The 20,414-nt window shown below is 47.1% G+C and overlaps 1 protein-coding gene across 1 annotated transcript in view; it reads right to left on the bottom strand.

The window, feature by feature from the left end:
* LOC119397013 (suppressor of tumorigenicity 7 protein homolog) overlaps positions 1-20,414 on the bottom strand; it is an 89,210-nt gene that overhangs the window by 29,287 nt on the left and 39,509 nt on the right. The window contains exon 6 of the mRNA XM_037664431.2: positions 2,719-2,818. Coding sequence (XP_037520359.1) covers positions 2,719-2,818 — 100 coding nt within the window. The remainder of the gene's footprint in view (positions 1-2,718; positions 2,819-20,414) is intronic.

The following is a 20,414-nucleotide window of genomic DNA, read 5'->3' as shown; positions in this document are numbered from 1 at the left end:
TTAATCACGTCGACATCATTTTAGCTGCGGAAACATATTTCTGCCTCAACATAGAGTTCATGTGGGAAAACGAAAGGAGCCGGACTGTCATAGGAGTTTTATAAAAAATCCCTATTGTCTAAAAAAAAACACCCTGTATAATACTGAGCTAATCTTAGCAGAACTGTTAATGGTCTTAACCCTTTCCCTATCTAAGACGAGCTGAGCTCGTCCACACAGTTTGTACCTCACCTACCAAAGACGAGCTGCGCTTGTCCACCATGAAACAAGCACTTGGGGGCGCCGCAATTAAGCTGCCCTGATTCATTTTGCTGTGTTCTCTTTGGTTTCAACAGATAGCACAGCAAAAAGTTTAAAGACACTCTCAAAGCATGCATTTTCATCGAGAAAGGACTTGATTCATGTCAACAAAATGGCGTCCTGCCCTGCATGCGAGCGCTGCGCATGTGCCAAAACAGCTCCGTTAAAAAAAGACACACAGCCCTTGTTTTTGCCGTGAAGAATTTCAGTTCTCTACACATAGCAGCTTAGTTTCTCTATATGATCGGATTCGGAAAACGACCACGTCTCGATGTATTGGCAGTAAGCACCGGCGCATGCAAGGTTTGTCTTCACGGACTCACTTCCTGGCACTTTATTTCACAGCGAAACCAATTATCTGTTTTACTGCGAAAGCTGTTATCAGATCACAACAGCAGTGGGGTAGTTGTCCGCTGCCGGTATCCGTAACCACTATCGCGCGAAATAAGAAAAAAAGAAACAAATAAAAAATATCCAAGATCGGATGGGATTTGAACCCGGGCTTTCTGCGTGGCAGTCAAGTATTCTACCACAGAGCCATGCTGGTGATTGAAACTCCTTTGGAAAAACACCCTATACCGGCGTCATCTCGGGGCAAGGAATTGCGTTAACATGTAATATAGCATGGCAGCAGAGTAAAATAACAACCATGTGTCACACAATGCTAATTGCACGACGAGTGTGCGGTTTAAAGCTTCCCACCCATTACAAAATGCTCAATCATAATTCTTCATCGTCATCAGCCACATGCAGCATCAACAAAGTGCACATAATGCTTTACAGATGTGTAGCAGGTACCTCGCTTATCTGCAGAAAGATGAATGATGGTATAGTGGGTGCTTCCCTACTTCACAAAAAAAATTACACCATCTCCCGCTAAAGGGGACCAGGAGGCGATGCGAAGCCGGAGAACTTGCACGATCGCGTTCCGTTGGCGTTAGCTGGGCATGCTACCGACCTCGTGTCGTGGAATGCAAAGAGGAACACTCCGCGCGTCGTGTCTTCCCTCTAGCCTGGCCGTTAATTCTCACAGGGCGTGAGGGGAACGTCGACAGGCGCGGGAGAGAGAGGCAGCGTAGGAGAGGAGAGAGAGGGGGAGGGGACGCGCATGCGCTGACCCTCATCGCGGCGCTGAGCAGGAGAGAATTTCGGAATGTCGAGCCCACATTTCAGAGGAGCCAACTGAGGCAAGCGCTGGACTGAATGCGAGCAGCGCTTTACCATTTGAAGGAGAGGAGACTAGAGGAGGAGAGAGCGTATGCGCCATGAGAGCAGAAGCGAGAACACAGGAGAAGCGCAAGCAGGTGCTGGTAGAGAAGTGGAGAGAGTAACGCGCAGCTGTTGGAGAGAGGGAAGGAGGAGAGTTGCGCATGCGTAGTGTGAGTACGGACCACAACGCTGCGTGCAGATGACCCCGCCGCGTTACATACCCCCGAGCAAGAGGTACTTTGCATCTAAAATGATTTGTGGCGTAGTGGATACCTTGCAAGTGTACTTGTATTAGTTTCCTCAAGAGAGTTTAGAACGGGGTCTAGAAAGGCCGCTCTTCCAGCTTTCGCTGTGACCATGCTGCATGCTCCGCGCAGGCCTGGCGTTTTTTTAAATTTCAAAGAGACATTTTCTGCACCAAAGACTGCAAAGGTCAGGGCACTTTCCATGGTGCAGTGCAGTGAAGCCAATCCTCTGCAAATTAAAAAAAAGAACATTTTGCGTGCATCTTGCGAATAAAGTGCCCTTGAATAATTTTTTAGATGTTTCAATACATGTAGAATAAAACAGGCAAATAAATAAATTCGGTACTTTTGTATCGTTTTCAACCAGAAAACTCGGTAGGGAAAGGGTCAATTTTGTCAGCTTCTGAATGGCATAGGCCCAGATTTCTGGCAGTATCCTGGCAAGGTAAGTTGTACATGGTACCATTTCTGCATTGTGTTGCATTGGCATGCACTGAATAATTCATCTAATGTGCTGTAAAGAGGTGCAAATAAATGTGTTGATTTCCACTATGGTGTACTGTGTTCAACGAGTGCGAGAAACCCCACATTTGGCTGCCCAATGAGGAGCTGTCCAGCTTGAGGCAATGCCTGTTTGAACCCAGCTAGATTTTATGCCTAGTGTGGATTGTGATCGCCAGCTTTGGTAGTGTGCTTTCTTGAGAGTGACGTGACTGGTCGCTGTGGCGTTGTTGGCATGCTAAGGCAAGTGTTTGGAAGAACCTCTTCAGTGCAACATGGTCTGCATCCTGGGAAAAGTGCAATGTAAAATGAAGTGTACATGTATAAGAGCCCCTTTGGGTTCCTCTTAGCAGGCTACTACACAAGAAACACAAGTAAAATGAGCAGGTATACATAACAAGCAAATTTGGTTTCTCAATGAGTACTAAAGCACAAGATGATATCACAAATGCAAAATACCCACTGTGAACAGCTTCATGAAGGCTTCCCTGGTGCTGTAATGGCTGGCTTTTGCGATGGTTTGCCTCGGCGTACTTGAGAGCCTGCCGAAACAGTCTTTCAGCCTGGTGGGTCCATATGGAATAGACAGAAAGGATGCACTTTGATTTTGCAGAGCACCAGGATTCATTTTATGAGCTCTGTTTGCTTGTAGAAAGCCTTGCAGCTTATATGGGTTATTACTAGGGGTGTGCGAATATTCGAAATTTCGAATATTTTTCGAATAGTGTTTGCTATTCGATTTGATTCGCACTGGAATTTTACTATTCGAACTTCCCAAAAACAAATACAGTCAACGCCCAATTGAAAGTGACCCCTTCAAATTTTCAATATGCTTCACCTCATTACACTCTCGTATTGCGGCAAAGCTGCCTTTCACGCTCCGTTACGGTCGAACTTTGCCAAGACACAGTCAACGTCCGATTGAAAGTAATCCCTAGAATTTCAATATGCTTCGCCTCATCACACCCCGGTATTGCGGCAAAGCTGCCTTTCAAGCTCCCTTACGGTCGAATTTTGTCAAAACACAGTCAACGTCCGTTTGGAAGTGATCCCTAAATTTTCAATATGCTTCACCTCATCACACCCCCGTATTGCGGCAAAGCTGCCTTTCCAGCTCCGTTGCGGTCGAACTTTGCCAAGACACAGTGAACATCCGATTGGAAGTGGTCCCTAGATTTTTCAATATGCTTCACCTCATCACACCCTGATATTGCGGCAAAGCTGCCTTTTAAGCTCCGCTACGGTCGCAAATGCACGACCTCAAGAGAACGCTGGTTCCAACATGGAGATGAAAGATGTGGCAGAGTTGGGGGCTCAATTAATGCATTTTTGGGCTTGAAATTTGGGCAGGAAGTCCGAAAAATCGGACGCCGAAGCTTTTTAGCATCCAAAATTTCACATGTTCTTATATATCGACGTCTACGAGGCAGATTTGGAACTCCGGACTTGAAGGGAGCACGCCCTTGACCGCCACATCAGTTGGGCTTCCACAGAAGTTGAAAGAGGAGAGGCTGAGGAAATGGCATCTTTGCCTATCACGTGTAAAGTGTTGTCGGCAACACTTTGGTTGCACCAAATCATGTACATAAATAGAATTCGGCCTCTACATTGCCTCATTCTTGATAAGACAACTATGAAACACCACCCCGCCAGTGCTTCAACCTGGCGAAATGAAACGCTTTCATGTTGCTATCTCATAAGAATATGCTTAGGAATCCTCTCTAACCTTTTTTTCTGCAATTTCACTTCGAAGTATTCGAAAAACATTATAGAAATATTCGAGAAATATTCGAAAAATATTCGATTCGATTCGCACTCACACCTCAATATTCGAATTTGCTTCGCACCCGAAATTTTGCTATTCGCACAGCTCTAGTTATTACTGCTATTAGAACACACAGATCCGTGCATGCTAACCTGCCCCTTCTCCTTTGGTCGCACCATGCACTAGAGGAGTGGCAGTCTTTCGTTAGCACTATCCCAGCAGGCCTATCAGTCAGAGCTGGATCCCTAACCCATGATGAGTCATGACCGCGACGGGTTTCAGGCCAGTGGGAACAGAGACGAGTTCTTTGACTGATGGAGTTTATTACGTCAGTATGCTACCACACACAACAATACATGTAAATCCAAAGCGGCGGAAAATACCACACGGGCAACAGGAAAACAAAAAAATGGGAAGCACACGAGAGAGAGAGAGCGATAAGGGCTCAAACTCACCGCTCGTGGCTCTGCGCTCTGACCCTGGGGCAGTAAGTTGGACACAGAGGCTGGGGCGCCCAGCTCGACTGAGCTGTGTCTGTCACAGCTTGAGTCTCGAGCCATGACTCGAGTTATTTCGAGTCGAAAGAACAAGAGGCCCCCGAGAGAGCCTTCCCAGAAAAGGAGGGAATGGGCTGTCTCGGTGTGGGCAAGGCAGCAGGGCGTCAAGGGTAGATACAGGGATGCAATCCCACAAAGTGTACATCTCAGACAACAACATGCACAACTTTCAATTCCTCAAGTCGAGTGGCTGGACAAGAAAGGTGCAACAAAACCCAGTACTTCTTGCAGTACTCGTTAGTATTAAATGTGGTCACTCAGTACCATTCGTTGAAATTATCATGGTGCACTCGTCTCACCATGCCCATTTCACAATGCTTACCGACATTGTACCAGTGATATTGTGTCCCATTTACTGTACAACAGGAAAACATCTTTGCCAAAGAATGTTGCACTTCTCTATTGTAAATGTAGTAATACACAAGCGTCCCTTTACGATGAACAGGGGGAGCTTCCTGTCCCAAGTGATGCATGGCATAGGAGCCATTCCGTCACAACCACAATAAAGATGCAGTCGATTAATCTGCCTAACTCTGCCAACTGCTGGTAAGTGAAGTAAGCAGAGGCGGCATTGGTCCTGGGTTCAAATTTCGAACCAGAAGGGGCCAGTAGACAGGCCCAGACTTGTTTTTTTACGCCTCCCAAACAAGCTCGCACACCACGCAGATGCCACATTTCCAAAAACAAATTCTGCACTGTTCTCCTGCGCTTTGCCAGTCCTCTTCTCCCATGAAGTGATGTAATGTTGCCCATGGGCGATGTTACACAGCACTGATCTCGTTGATTGGTCCTCTGCACTACGAAACTGTGCCTTGGCCCTTTCGGTGATGCGGTTCTGGCTGCGCAGTTCTTGCGCCTGTCGCACATTTGTTCACCTCGTAAGTGTCTCGCACCGTGCTTCCTCACCGTGCTGCCTGCGCATAACTGACACAACCAAAATGTAGAGGAAGCCTTGCTCGGCTGCACGCCTATGATGCAATCGCTGACGTCCTGTAACGCTGCCGAAGTGGGCATAGTCACAACCACCTGAGAGCCGGAGAAGGGTGGCAACGGTGAGCGAGAAATCGAAACCAGCCGAAGCGGGTTGTTCTATCCCCGGTAACTTCCTTATTAATGCACTTATCTGCAATAATCTTGCAGGAGCATGTTCACATCAGACAAGAGCGCATTTATCACAAAATTTGCGGGACTGCGGGGTTGTTTAGTGGCCCCGTAATGCTTTCCAGCCCAGTGGTCACCACCTCTTCTTTATTTTTTTTTTGTCTTGAAGCATGCGAACCCCGCATATAGGATTATAAACGGCACATTTTTTAAAGCTTTCACTATTCTGACAAAGATGACGCGACTTTGTTCGGCTTTCAATGTTACGTGTTAAGTTTGTTTTCTTCCGGCTGCTGTTGTCTTCAAGGCACGTTACATGGTGCAGGCGAGACATTTTCATTGAGATAAAAGCATGTCCTGTCCTTATGAAATTGATAGCGTAGGATAACATGGTGTATAAGTAGCTAGTACTATGGAGTCCAGAAATGAAGTGTTGTACTCATTAAGTGCATGTCACTGAAGTTGGTGGTCACCTAGGGTGGCCACTGTGCATGAAGTGTCTTGGCTGCTAATATATTATTTGTTATTGGTGTTTCAACAGAGGGAGTTTTGCAAAATAATTTCAAGAACCTTCAAGAATGAGATGGATGTTTGCTACATTCAATGTTCCCGGCACCTGTGGTGATACAAAGACTGTTTTGCGGCCTTCACCCGAAACTGACCGGTAGAACCTTACTGCACGGTGGTCACCTCAGGCGAACACCTCAAACCTTTTGAACTAAAAGTGCCAATTTCTTTGTGTTGTGAGGAAAGCATTTTCTCAAAAAGGGTTGACCTTTCTTAAGTGAAACTCTGTTTCCAAAAAATTTTCTATAATTTCGTTATTGAAATCTGAAGCCAATTTAACGTAAGTGAATTCTTATAGGATCAGTATTTCAACAGCACTGTGGTTTCATGCAATGCATCTGCCAAAACGAGTCGAAGACGCGTCAAACAGAAGTTTATTTTAGATATAACGTGCACTCGTGGTACCGATACCGCCGCATGTCTCAAGTTATGATAAAACGCAAGCTGGTCAACACGTGTGTGCGAGGTAGTACGCGATAGATCCTCGAGCTCTTTTGGGGACACGATCACTTTCGCGAGATTTTCTCGTCGTGTTGTGCAGCGACTGTTACATGTACTAGGCAGATGTGAGCCAGTTAAGCCGTTAGCGGCGCGGCAGCTCACCTTTGCATCGCTTTCGTGGCGTCGTGCGCCAGCTGGCTGTTTTGTTCGCGGACGGGGCGAGTTGCGCATGATCTTGCGAACGTACGTGATCGTATCCCAAATGCGCATGCTTGAGAATATCATTTCAGCTCTTCAGCAAACCAAGCCACATATTTTCAAGCGGACAATGCAGAGAAAACCAATGTGCACGCGGCGCAAAGTTTCGTTTGCTGCCACGGCAGTAGCGTTTGTTTATGTTTACGCTGGTTGTCCCCAGCGTTCAATTTTGCAATCTTCGGGCAGCTTCGGGTTGTCTCGGGCTTCCCACACACGTGACCAAGATGCTGTTTCCTGTCCCGACCGGAACTAGCTGGCTAACCCTCTGGCTAGCACTGGCTGCCAGCGAACTGCCAGAAGTCTGAAAATCGAAGATCCCCAGTACTGCAGCATGACATCAAGCTAGTGCCGATGTCGGTAGGTGTGCCATGGTAAAATTGACATTAATATCAAAATAAAATATCTTATCAGCCTTTGCCGAGCTTCCCACTTGCTCATAGCTGTCTCTGCATACAGGAGATTTGTATGGCAGAGTAAACTAGTCTTCAAAAAAAGGTGTCAGTACCCCTTTAAAGGCGATATCTCCTTGCCACTTATTTCTTCATAAAGCATGCTTACAATGCCAGCACTTGGCGTTGAGCCTATCAGGATATCGCGCTTGTCGGCTACTCCCTGTTATTTTCACTCGCGCAGTCGAAAACGCAAAAAAAGAAGCAAAATCAGTTGAAGCGAAATGAAGCAAAATGTCCACAGTCCATTTTGGCATAAAGCATTTAGTTACTCGAAAAAGTGGTAAGCCGTGATGTCACCTCGCTCTTGACCACGTCGATGCACCGAACACGCCAGTACATTTCCAGCGTAGAGAGAGATAATGAAATGAGAGCGTAAGAAGAAAGTGGACAAAATGTACAGAAACAGGACCTTGTCAAGTCTGAACTTGCATATGAATGTGTCCCATATGTTTGAGAAAGATACACGGAATGCGTACTGACCTTCACAGGTGTGTTGGACTGGCGGCAGCATTAAGGGGAGATGCGGCTCGAAGACACTTTTTATTTAATATTCATTCTAGAGCAATGAAACTTGGGGTATTTGTAGAGATTTTTATGCTGATTTCAAATATATAATTAGTTTTCTTGTAACTAGCACACTTTTTGTTCTGCACCATGACAAATGTGTAAAACATAGGCCTTGTAGCCCCCATATTTCGATCCTTAAACTTCTATATATTTTGACAATTGATGGCTCATAATGCTCCAACTGAACTGTAGAGTGCCGAAAACTATCCAGAAAGTGCATATAAAATATTTACTAGACATGAAAAATTCAAACATGGGAAGTCCATATTACCCAGACCCCAGTAAATTTTTACTTGCAAATTTTCTAATATGCATAACATAATATTGAGATTTCGAGGAGATAACTGTACTCCTCACACATTAGAGAAAATTTGGGCATAATTTCATGCAGATCTGAGCACCAGAAGTGTCAAAAACAAGAGGGGCACTTTGAAAAAGTTGCCAAAAAGTGTGTTTTGAAAAAAACAAAGTTTAAAGTTAAAATTGGATGTTTATTTATGAAAGAGGTAACGAAATCCGATCAAAATTGCACACAAAAGAGGTAAATTGTTCTTCTAGTAGCCACTGCCACTAAAATGGGCCAGCGCCATAAGTTTCTCCTTCACAGCTCTTTCGAGCAGAGTAGCTATTGCGCGAGATCCCGCTGCCGTAAGTTCTGCTTGCGATTGGTCCGTCACTCGCTGCCCCTATGCTGGCCTCCTCGCTCGAAGCAACTCGCCGCAACGTATACGTCATCGAAAGTACTTTCAGGGCACTCACTGTTCTCGTATTGCAGTTCCAGAAATGACGCCTCTGCGTTTGTGTTTGTGAGCTGGTTCCCGGACGCGTATTCCTGAACGGTGACACGTTGGACACACTGCACCGATCACAAGGATGTTCAATGCTGTTATGTCAGCGATCAAGGAAGACTCTTTCTATCATGATCTTTCTTCGTCGTCGAAGAGTTTGATCTTCTCTTTGAGAGGCACTGACATACTCAAACGCCGTGGCAAACTCGTCGGAAGCATCGCCATCGCAATCGCTAGGCCTCGCGGCAGCAGATGCACTTGCTGTTCGGCGAGTGTTTGGCTTCGATTTGCGCTGGCGTCCTCGAAATTTGTTCGCCGAGCGATACTTCACTGGCCGGTGACTGCGCTTGCTACGGTTCTCTTCGTCCATGTTGAAAATAAATACGCGAGAGAAACGTTCAGCTGCATAGCTTGATGAAACACTGACCCTGCAAGCAGGCTTCGCAACACGCAAGGCGTGCAGCGGCCAATGGTGGTACCCGATCCGTACCACGTGATTTAAAAGCCAGTCGCAGCGCTCGAAAAGGCCGGGAAAAGCATGCTTTCTTTATTATTTCTTGCGGTTCTGCAGCGCGGGAAACCGTGTTTATTTAGAGATCTCCTCATGCGATCCCCAATGGCGAGCAGCCGCGCGTTATCAGCCGCGAGGCACAAGAAGGTGTCACGCTTTCGGTCAAGATTAAGAGCCACCTTGTGCTCCAGTTGAGTCTCGACCTTGATTTTTATTTTCGGAACAGTAGAGAAACTAATCTTAACGAAACAGGTGAAAACAAAAAATCGATAATTAAAAAAAAAAAAAAGTCGCGTTTTTCGACCCGCATCTCCCCTTAAATCTAATTCAATGGCCAACGCAATCAGAGTTCATGCAGGGCCTCCAAGATGTGCGCCCAAAAGCAGGTCTCTGGGAACGGCGTTTGCTGAAGCCCATTCCGTCCCTCTCATTTGTGTTGAGATTTGTGAAAACTTGGTGACATCAAAATGATGTTGCGGAACAAGAACTGGAAACAGCGGGCGCGTTGCTTGCCAAACTCTAGCCAATCAGTGGCAGCTGAAATGGACAAGCCAATAGTGGAACACATTGAGAATAAAGCCCCAGCCGTAAAAAGTGAAACAGGAGCATACTGGGAATTGTGACCAGAGCTTGGAGCACGAGGGGGGAGCGGCCTAGGAGGAGGTTGGCTTGTAGATGCTAGGCGCACGGGCTCGTCCATTTCTGTTTTTTGCCCATGTGCCTAGCAAAAAAAGGAAATACAACAGGAGCCCGAGGAGGTAGCGGCTACAGAGGAGGTTGGCTTGTAGACACTAGGCGTGCTCCCTCTAAATTTTTTTTTTTCCTTCTCTGTGGTTGAAGCGCACCCTGTCCCTCTCATTTGTGTCGAGAGTTGTGAAAGCTGCTCGCCAAGCTTCTGCTAATCAGCGGCGGCTGAAATACAGCTCAGACCACTTATAATGTAACCGCTTACAGTGCAGTACCGGCTATAATGCGGTTTTTTCTGACTCCCGTTTACCCTCCCATAGAAATCCATGTATACGCATACCGCTTATTGTGCAGTCCCCCGAGATGAAAGACCGGTTCAGTGATGCTACCGAGGACTTCTGACTTGGAGCAATTTTTGGAGCAGCAAAATTTCCGTTTTGGAGCACTTTGGAGCAGCAAAATTTTCATCTTGGAGCACTTTGGAGCAGATAATTTTGCATCTGGGAGCACTTTGGAGCAGCGAATTTTATATCCTGGAGTGCAATACAGAAGCATATTGCATTAACATTCAAGCACCTGAGTATTATTATGGGGCTCTTATGAAGGCTAGAAATATTTTGATTCATTGCAAATCTCATGGAAAAAATCATCTCAGGAGCATAGGCGTGCGCACAGGGGGGGGGGCAGGGGGGGCGGCCGCCCCGCCCCCCCTAATCACCTAAGAGGGGGGGGGGCGCAAAATCTGACCCGTACATTGACCCTTGCGATAGCAATTATATGGACACTCTCGGCGGATTTTTGCCGTCGCTGTTGCCGTAACTTTCCGTATAAAGTCCAAATTAATAACATCACCACGCGCATTCTACCCGCGGGTAAAAGCTCGCGAGCGCTGGCGACGAACGCGGCTGAAGCGGAGATTAAAGGGGTGGTGCCATCAAGTTTCGAGGCTATAACAAGCCTGTTGTGGGCTTCCTCTGTATGCAAGGACATTCCACACGAAGGGTCGGACACTGCAAACGTCTAGAATATATTTTAATTCACTTCCAAAGTGTACCTAAATGCCCATTCTCCCGATCGAAACCCATCGCTAGCGCGCCAACACTGACGTAGATCTGTAGGATGGTCAACGAAAGTTGTAGCGACGTCACACCAAATCTGCTGTAGTAACGTGAGTGACCTCCAGACCTCCGCCACATTCGCAACGTACGTGCCGGCTGTAGTTAACTAGAATATATTCTAGTTCACTATAGTACCGGCAAAGCATCGGTAGCAACATCACTCGCCGAGTTTCGACCGCTTCCTGGCCAAGTGCGTCACAGCCTTATGTGGTCACGTGACCACGCCTCCTACACTTCTACGTCACTGCCCAACCTCGGCGCCCAGAAACCGAAACCGAAAGTTGTCCACATCAAAAGGCGATATTACATTATTTAGCGAGAATACATGAATCTTGGTGCGTGCATCATGTTTCCGGGAGCTATAGGAAACGCTTACAGCAAAGAATGCGCAAGCCACAAATTTGGTGGCACCACCCCTTTAAACTAGCCGGCCGTCTGTCTCCGCCGCACGGACAGCGCATGAGATAACATCTTCCCGCGTGCGGGCCTGCCGTCGATTGCTCATCAAACAGAGAGGAAACGCCCCGCCCGTCTTTCGTAAGGAGCATGAAGGGACGCCAGGGGAGCGGAAGGGGGGGGGGGGCGCATCGTTCGAAGGGCGCAGTCGCTTGCGCGCGCGCTATCTCGAGGCAGCAGCAGACGGCTCGTAAACTTGCTGTGCTCTCAACGCTTACTTCGCGTTTAGAGAACTCAGAGCAAGAAAACGCTTCGGTTCTTGGAGGGTCCATATTCCCTTAAACCAGCGTTTTGTTGAGTTACGCGAGATCGGATCCAAAAGAGTTAGCTGCTAGTCTTACTTCGTTTCACAATACATTTTTTGGTATCGCATTCATTGTTTCGCTCTTAAGCGAAACTTAGTTTTTTAAATGCGAATGCATTTCTTAGTCGGGCTATGTGCGGCATCCGGCGTTGTCCGCGCGCCGGCAGGTGTTATCTCTCCGCTCTCACTCCCTCTCCCATAGCAACAGATGCGGGCGCGCGCGCTTATCCTCGCCCCTAGCAACCGGAGCATGTGGTGCGAGAGAGTGTAGGAGAGGGTAGGTGCAGTGCTTCGCCGCTCCTTCTCTCGCCGTTCGCTCTCTCTCCTCCCTGCGCCACTGCCTCAATGCAGTGCGTTTGAAATGCGTTTGTAGTGTTTGTGCTGCCTTGGCACAGCCTGAAAACAGCGCGTTCTAAACGCGTTTGTGCTGCATTGAAGGCGGTGGCAACATTCCTGAGGTGATTACGAACGCACGTATAGCGTTCGTTGAAAGAGGCGCCCTAAAGGGAGACACTTGAGCGCGTCGATGTGTCCAGCTTTACGCCATTAAAGTTACTACGCCATGTACTCTCGGCGCAAAAAATGCATTCGCATTTCCTCACGATTCCCTTCGGGGAGGTGGGGGCATTTTTTTAACCGTTAGCTATTGACCCTCGAAAGCGAGGGGCGGACGTGTAACATGGCGTAGCCGCTTCACTGCGGGCCGTCAGCGACGGGCCCGCTACTGACAGCTGCGCATTTGCGGCTGCTCCGACCAGGGGATATGATTTTACTAATGAGATGACATTTTTAAAAAAGCAAGCAAAAAATTCGAATTGGAACCCTAGCACGTGAGCTCGAAAGGGCAGGGCCTTTTAGGGGGTATTGACCGCAGAGTGATTACAAACTCGGACGTGCTGGCGGAAGGAATTACGAAAAAGCGGTTCTGGATGAAGATCCATGGATAAAGTATATCTGAGGAAAAGTGTCAACGCGTTTCCACCGTTCGTGTGCTCTTTCCATAAACGCGAAGCAAGGAAAATTCGATATTGTCGCATATATCTACTGCGAGCGATCCCAGATTTCATTCCGCGATGTCCGGAAACAGAAGTGACAGACATTTTAGCGGCACTCATGTGGTTATTACTGAACATTGCTTTCCTTACGTGCCGTGCGACGCTTGAAACGAGCTATCAGCAGCGTTTCTGGAACAGACGACGTCCGCCGATGAATCGCCGTCGCACTTTCTCGCTACCGATAGGCCTAGACGTCACGAGCCTCTGCAGAACAGAAGCTGCGTCGGCACCGTGCATGGCATCGTGGCTTACTCGGAACGCACGCGCGAGCGCTATTTATTCAGCGGAATAATTTTTGGTCCATGATTGCGACTTTATTGGCAGCCCCAAGATCGAGCTGCACATGTTCTGACGCGCCGGCGGTGCGATTGCCGGTGATAAGACGCCCCCAAACCCGAGACTTTGGTGCAGTTTGGTGCAAAATTCGTCGATATTATCAGGATGGCGCAGTAAATACAATTTGGCGCACTTTGGCGCAGTTGGCGCAGGAGTGGAGCCACTGCCGGTTATAATGCGGCTGCCAGGACGTTCTCAGAGATGCGAGGGAGCGAGCGTGCTTCTCAGCGGAGATGCGCCGGCGGGGGAGGGAGCGGCGACGGCGTTACGAAGGAGGAGGGGACGCGGAACGAACGAACAAGGAGCAGGGGGAGAAAAAAGAAGGGACGGCGGTGGGAGGCAGCAGCCCGGCGCGGGTGCGTAGTGTGTGGAGGGGGAGCAGTTGCGTGGCCGACGGAGAAGCCTTTGCCCCCCTTTCTTCGGCCGCTTGACATGCGCGCTCCGCTACGTACGGGCGCCCGCGTCCGCATCAAGGGCGCGTTACCGCTGTTTGTCTCCGTCGGGAAAATAGTTGCTTCGTCGTAGATCGCAGATATCGCGCGTGCAATCTCGATTCCCCCGCAAGTAACAATGCTTTGAGACACGATTGAGCTTTCGCCTTTGCCACCAACAGGCGGACTTACAACCTTGAAAGACTTTTTCAGGATAGTTGCCGCGGCTGTACTCCCGACCGCGAACCGAAACTTCGTTTCACGCGTGATGCCCTCGGCTCGCGAGTGCGATCTCTGCTACGCCCGATCTCCATGTTGTCTAGGGCGAGCTTCTCGCGACGGCATGCGAAGTTGCAACGCGCACGCTAGGCCTAACGGGCGCTAGCTGCCATATCGGTGGCCGCGGACTACAGAAGTCGCGGTTTGGTGCCGAGTCAATGAAACATTTTGCATTTAGAAGGGGTGGCTTACATCTTTAACGAAAACGCGGGCGTGCGTGTGAAACACTCGAGTGGTGGTTTGCGGTCGCCACCGTTTTCGACATCGTGCACGCGCAGTATGTTACCGCGGCGACTTCCCGTGACGGCGCATTTTTTCCGCGTTCGTTATGTCGGCACCGCAGGTCCGCGGACGCTAACCGCTCAACATTTTCAAATGTAAGCAGATGCAAACTTGCGTCCCAGTCGCATGCCTCGATAGTCGGAATCGCGCGCCTGCCTGTTGGTCATGTTTTGCACACGTGCAACCTTTCAAAAATGTTGATTTGGTTATAGTGCGGTACCGCTTATAGTGCAGATATTCGCGACTCCGGCGACTTACGTTATAAGCGGTCTATGCTGTAGACAGTTCATTGCATGGGCACATCGAAAAGAGCTCCTCCGGTGAAGTGATGTATTTTATGTCCAGATTCCCCAAACGGGTTAAAAGAAAAGACTAATGGCGGCGCGCCGCAATTATTGCCTGGCGGCGGCAGTGGCGTGATCACTCTTGGGACTTCGGTGGCGGCGCAAGCAAAACAGGCCGGTGGTAGCGGTGCACGGGCCTAGTTGAGACCTAGCTGAACCTGACGCTCACAAATTGTGAGGGAGCAGGATTTAACTCACACCTGTACACGATCAGCATACGTTGAGTGAAATATGTTACGTGGGATGCAGAGACGTAAGAAATTCGTTTTTACAATAAAAAGAGTACAACTGAGTACTCCACCTTGTGGCACTACGGCCTCCTGCACAAACTGTCTAGATAAAGCTTTGCCCACTCGAACACGGAATGTGTGATTAGACAGGTAACTTCCTATCGCACTTAACATATTACTATGTATACCCAAGCGTGAGAGGTCTTCAAGTATTCCAAACCGTCATGCGGTATCATAAGCCTTTTCCATAGCAAGGAATACAGACAAAAGAACTGTTTGTGGACAAAGGATTCACAAATTTGTGTCTCAATATGTATTAAATGGTCAGTCGTGGATCGACACTCTATAAACCCGCATTGGTATGGGTCGAGCAATTTGTTCGATTCCAGGAAATGTGGTAGCTGGCGGTTTATCATTTTTTCAAACACTTTGCAAAGACAATTTGTTAGAGCTGGTAACTCAAAACAGAAGAGGGATCCTTGCTCTGTTTCAGAATAGGAATTATAATGGCCTCTTTCCAAGCAGTGGGGATCTCGCCGAAAAACCATACAGCATTATACAGGGAAAGGAAAGTATTCTGCATTTCAAGGGGTAAGTGTTTCAACATTTGATGCATTATATGGTCGCTACCTGGGGCAGATTCGTTGCAACAGTTTAGTGCTGCCTGCAGCTCAGCTAAGGAGAACGGTTGGTTGTGTGCCTTATTTTTTCCACATTTCTGTTCTAATTTCTGCCCCTCTATCCTTGCATGGTATCGCTTGTTTCAGATTAATGTCATGAGCTGGACACAAGTTCAAAATAAGCAAGTTTGCTTGGCCTTCCAAGCTGTCTCCCTCTGAGTTTACTAATAAAAGTGAATATGATTTTCGGCCTCTTACCCTTTTACTCGGTTCCAGACCTTAGCCTCATCAGTGAAGGAGTTGATACCTGATAAAAACTTGTGCCAACTCTCGCGTCTAGCCTGCCACCGAGTTCTCCTTCCTTGGGACTTAGCCTTCTTAAAATTTACCACTCTCTGCAGTGGGTGAATCATGCAGGAGCCCCCACGCTTTGTTCTGTTTCTTCCGACATAACTCATTCCACCACGGGACACAGCGTTTGCATGAAATGCCATTTACTTCACATATACACTTAGAGGCGGCATCAATTATAAAAGCGGTAAAATATTCAACAGCCTCGTCTATTCCTGAAGAAGACATGTCAGCCCATGATATACTGGTAATAGTTGTGAATTGCTCCCAGTTAGCTGTATCAACCTTCCACCGAGGAGCATGAGGAATAAAAGCAGTATCAGGAAGTCATCGCTCCCATAAGGATTTCGAATCACTTCCCACTTAATTCTTTTCGTGACCGTGAGAAAATTGGCAACATTTTGTATGCTTTAGTAATTATTTTTTATTATGAGTAATAATAACTTGCCGCCTTTACTTCACATTTATATCCCAATTACTACAAATAACATCCCCTGTACTTCCTAGGCATTATTGTCTGTTAGTTCTCATTAATATTGCCTAACAAAGAAAAACGAGCCCTTAAAAGTCATTTTCTTTCCTTCAATGATAGATACAGTGTAACATTATATATCAATATAAAGCTAAGTGATAGTACTTTTTAATGTTATTACTTTAAAAAATTAATATTAGGGTACAATAAACAAAAATACTTATGAAAAGCAAGATTTATTGAGCATTGCATAGAACATTTTTAATGCTGTGCTCCAAACATGAGAGAAAAAAGAACGAAAAATAATCTAAAATATACAAAATGTTTGCTGAACAGTTTTCTATATCATAGGAAAGTTTGAATGATTTAGCTCAAAAAGCCTTCTTCTTCTTTTTTTTTTTGTCTGCCCAGTGAAAACTGCATTGTTCCATCAGGTTGCACGGTTATATTTTTTTGCCTCTACCAATTTTCCAGACAAAGTAATACAACAAATGTAATTAAGAAAAGGGATAAACTTTCTATTTATCCATGGGTATTTTAGCAAATTATGCTAAATAGCAGCATGAAAAAAAATCAGGTACCAATAGGTTACACGGAACACAGCACCAAAACATCCTAAAGCATGCCTTCACCGCACACAATAAAAATATTCTAACCCCTTCAGCGGCAGTGTGTACAATTGTACACATTATCTTCAGAGGCACGTCACGCACCCAGTGTTTCTTCAAATGGCTTGAAACGCAGAGTGCGCATTTGTGCAGGCTTCCTGAGTGGATAATTAGCGGTCATTTAACTTTATTGTGCTGCATATTGCTGCAGAGGATCACTGTGCTGGAGACACTACCATGTTCGACGATCGTTCGATGTGCGTGTTCCAGGACCAACGTCAAGAGTATTTTTTTTCTTTGCTCGAAACGAGTACAACCAAAAAACAACCTGTGCAGGCATTTTGGACCTAATATTTGATTCTTTTTATGCAAGGATTGAAGCTGACTCATTGCAGGATAATTAGATATTTAATTACATGCTAATTAACATTAATTATTGAAAATCACACAAAACAGCACATTCCTCCATTTTCTTTCTTGGAATGTACTACTGAATGCCTTGGAATCATGCCATGAGAATGTGACGCATTTGCAGACAGTGCATCATAATTTGCGCCTGAAGGGGCTAAACTTGTAAGCTACAAAAAAGTCTTCACATTTCAATGTCTGACATTATCAAAATTGGTGGAACCATGTCTGAAAGCTCTAAGACGTAAAAATATTTTTTTTTTTAGTTGGTGTGCCACTGGGCAAAATAGGCGTTACAAGTGGCATTTGTCCAGTCCTCAAGTTTCTTGTCCTCTTAGCACTTTTTATATTGTTACTGTGTTCAATGCATTCATGGTTCAACTAACGCCTTCAACTAATCATTTCTACCGACTGCCATACTGGATTGGAATGTACTTCCCGACGGTATTGTTAGTGAGGTAAACTGTGTGAAATTTAAAGATTTATTGTTACAGCACCACTGTCAGGAGGCCGAGTAGTAGGCCTGTTCTTTGCGCGTTTATACCTGCCTTCTCATATTCATGCTTTGTTTTCTTGTTTTTTCCGACAGTATTTATGTGATGTGACCTGTGGTTACCTACTGTTACCCCCCCCTTATGTAATGCCCCATGAGGGGCCCTTAAGGGTAAATGAATGATGATGATGATGTATGTACTTGTTTTGGGGAGGTGCAGTCGTGGATGCATGACAATGCCCGTACAGATCAGCAGGCCAACGAAATTTGCCACCTCTGCGGCCGTGACCTTTTTCTAAGAACCATCATCTTTGTCATAAGAATGCTTCTACAGGATTTGCAACCACGCACACACATTTTTGTTAACACAAATCCTGCTTATTACTTCCGTGGTGAAAAAGATGCCCAAAACGCCAATTTTCCTTGTGACACATCGCTTCACTGCGCAACACTATTCTGAGGACACAGCCGATACCTTCTTGGGCTGAACATTACTCTCTACAGGCTGAAGATGAAGTCATACAAATCTCCACCATATACTGTTGAGACACTACAAATAGAAGACATAATAGCGCCAACATCCTCACGACACTTCAATTGGAGTAAAAAATCGATGTGCCAGAAAGCGTAACGCACTGATCAACACCTGACTACGATCCGGGCTCATTATACGGCTTTTTATCATCCGAACTACATTTACATGATTTGACATCATCCTCAGAGTCACTTCTGCTAGAAAAAGCAGAAAAATTGCTTGCACACACAACAGAATCGTACAAGGAACAACATTTCCGAGAGGGTTTCGCTTCTGGGTCATCTGCCATTTTCACGAACGTACCAAGCGAACTGCTATCTTTGAGTCACTGTTAAAAATCGGTGCCACTTGGGAAAAAGAATTAACTACGCAGGAATGGAAACATTAGTGCTTCCAGAATCTGCTTGATGGTGAAATTAGTTGCTAGGAGCGGCTGTATTTTTAAATTCTTTAAAATGTGGGTCACTGCGTTCTATAGGCGTAGAAGGGTCGGTGAAACTATGCTAAAATCCATAGACAGTATGTTTTGTTAGCAAGATTATAATATGTGGGTTCTTTTTTATTCAATAGACAAGCGCCAGAAGAGAAAAGAAACTGTTCCACTAAATGACCTCGGGCATCGCAGCACGAGCCGCCCCCATATGTGGGCAATAAGATGTCCAACTACATAATGTTTTGGTGATTCAGCTATCAGCGATTGGAGTTCATGTCTGTGGAGCTGATGATGAGGGGGTATCCAACACTAGTTTATTTAAAAGTAAAGCTCTAACAGCAACTGCTTCAAGAGATGTTTGGAGATTTAAATGTTGACATGCTACTTTTGATCAGCTAAAATGGCTACACCACCAGATGATGCGAGTGCACCACTGCAGTCTTTACGGTAAACAACACAGTGTCAAAGAAAATTTATGGAACTTTAACGCATTTCCTGTACACACAGCATTTTTGGATTGTGTTCATGCAGAAGTTCTTGAATATTATGAAAATTGCAAGACCTATAATGTTCCATTGAATAACTTGTGTGTTGATATTGAAATTAAGATAGTGCTGTGTGTACAAATAGGAATCGTCTGATGATGTGGGCAATTATTTTTAGGTAACGGGGCCGTTGTCTGGCCCCGCTATGGGCTTTTTGGTTTTCCCGATGCGGTCGAGCGACCTACACCGGTCCTTCGGCATCAGTGGCCCTGGTGTTGTGTCCACTGCCTCCTTGGAGGCACTGAATGCCCGCACCTGTGGGTTGGGAGTTTGCCTAGTGAGGCGTGGTCTAGGAGCCCGACGTTCCTAGGCTCAGTGGGCTCTGTTGCGGGGTGGGTGGAGTAGACTTGACTACTTCCACTGGGGGCGCAGGCACGAAGGCCGGCTCGCTACGTGCGGGTTGAGCAAATGGTGGAGGCCAGTGCCACGCTGCCCCCTGACGCACCGCATCAGCATAAGATGTGTGGTAGCCTCGATGCTCACCAGAGTCGAAGACTACCGCGGGTTCAGGCTTAGCGAGCGACAGGGCCGCGTCTACCGTCGCCTGCTTACGTTTAGCGCACCGCTCCGTGCGCGCTTAGCTAGCAAAGGCGTCGAGCGCCGCGCGGCATAAACACAGTGTTCGAGATAACACACACACACAAACACTTTATTTGCCTTCGGCAGCACCCCAATACACAGTACAACGTCCGTTCCCGGGGTATGGGGAAGCAAAGGGCTTAGCGCGCGGACGATACACCAAGGGGGACCGCGAGCACGTCGCAGCTGGCAATGGCGAGCTTTGACACGCCGCTCGGGACAAGGTCCCTCGCGGCTATGCTGCGCACTCTCGCGGTGACCACTGGGCCTGGTCGCGAGAGCTAGGGCAACCTCCGTATGCGTGGGCCTCCGGCAAGTGCGGCTCAGCGTGGTACGACTGCGCACGAGCACTAGGCACCGCTCTTTGGCTTAACGTACGAACCGGAGCTAACACTGAGGTAAACATGCCCGCGAGGATGCCGAGGCACCCAGGCAGGCTACAGCCCGGCCATTCCCAAAGGGGACGTCGGACCAGAAGGAAAACGCGTGCTTACCCAGCGGCGTCCGAGAAGAGAGAGAGTTCGTCCCGGCGTGCACGTGCGTCAGTCCAGTGCCTCCTCTATTTTTTAGATGCCCGTCAGGTGGG

This window comes from Rhipicephalus sanguineus, chromosome 6 (assembly GCF_013339695.2).
Source record: "Rhipicephalus sanguineus isolate Rsan-2018 chromosome 6, BIME_Rsan_1.4, whole genome shotgun sequence".
NCBI lineage: Eukaryota > Metazoa > Arthropoda > Arachnida > Ixodida > Ixodidae > Rhipicephalus > Rhipicephalus sanguineus.
This window is presented reverse-complemented; position numbering and strand designations above follow the sequence as displayed.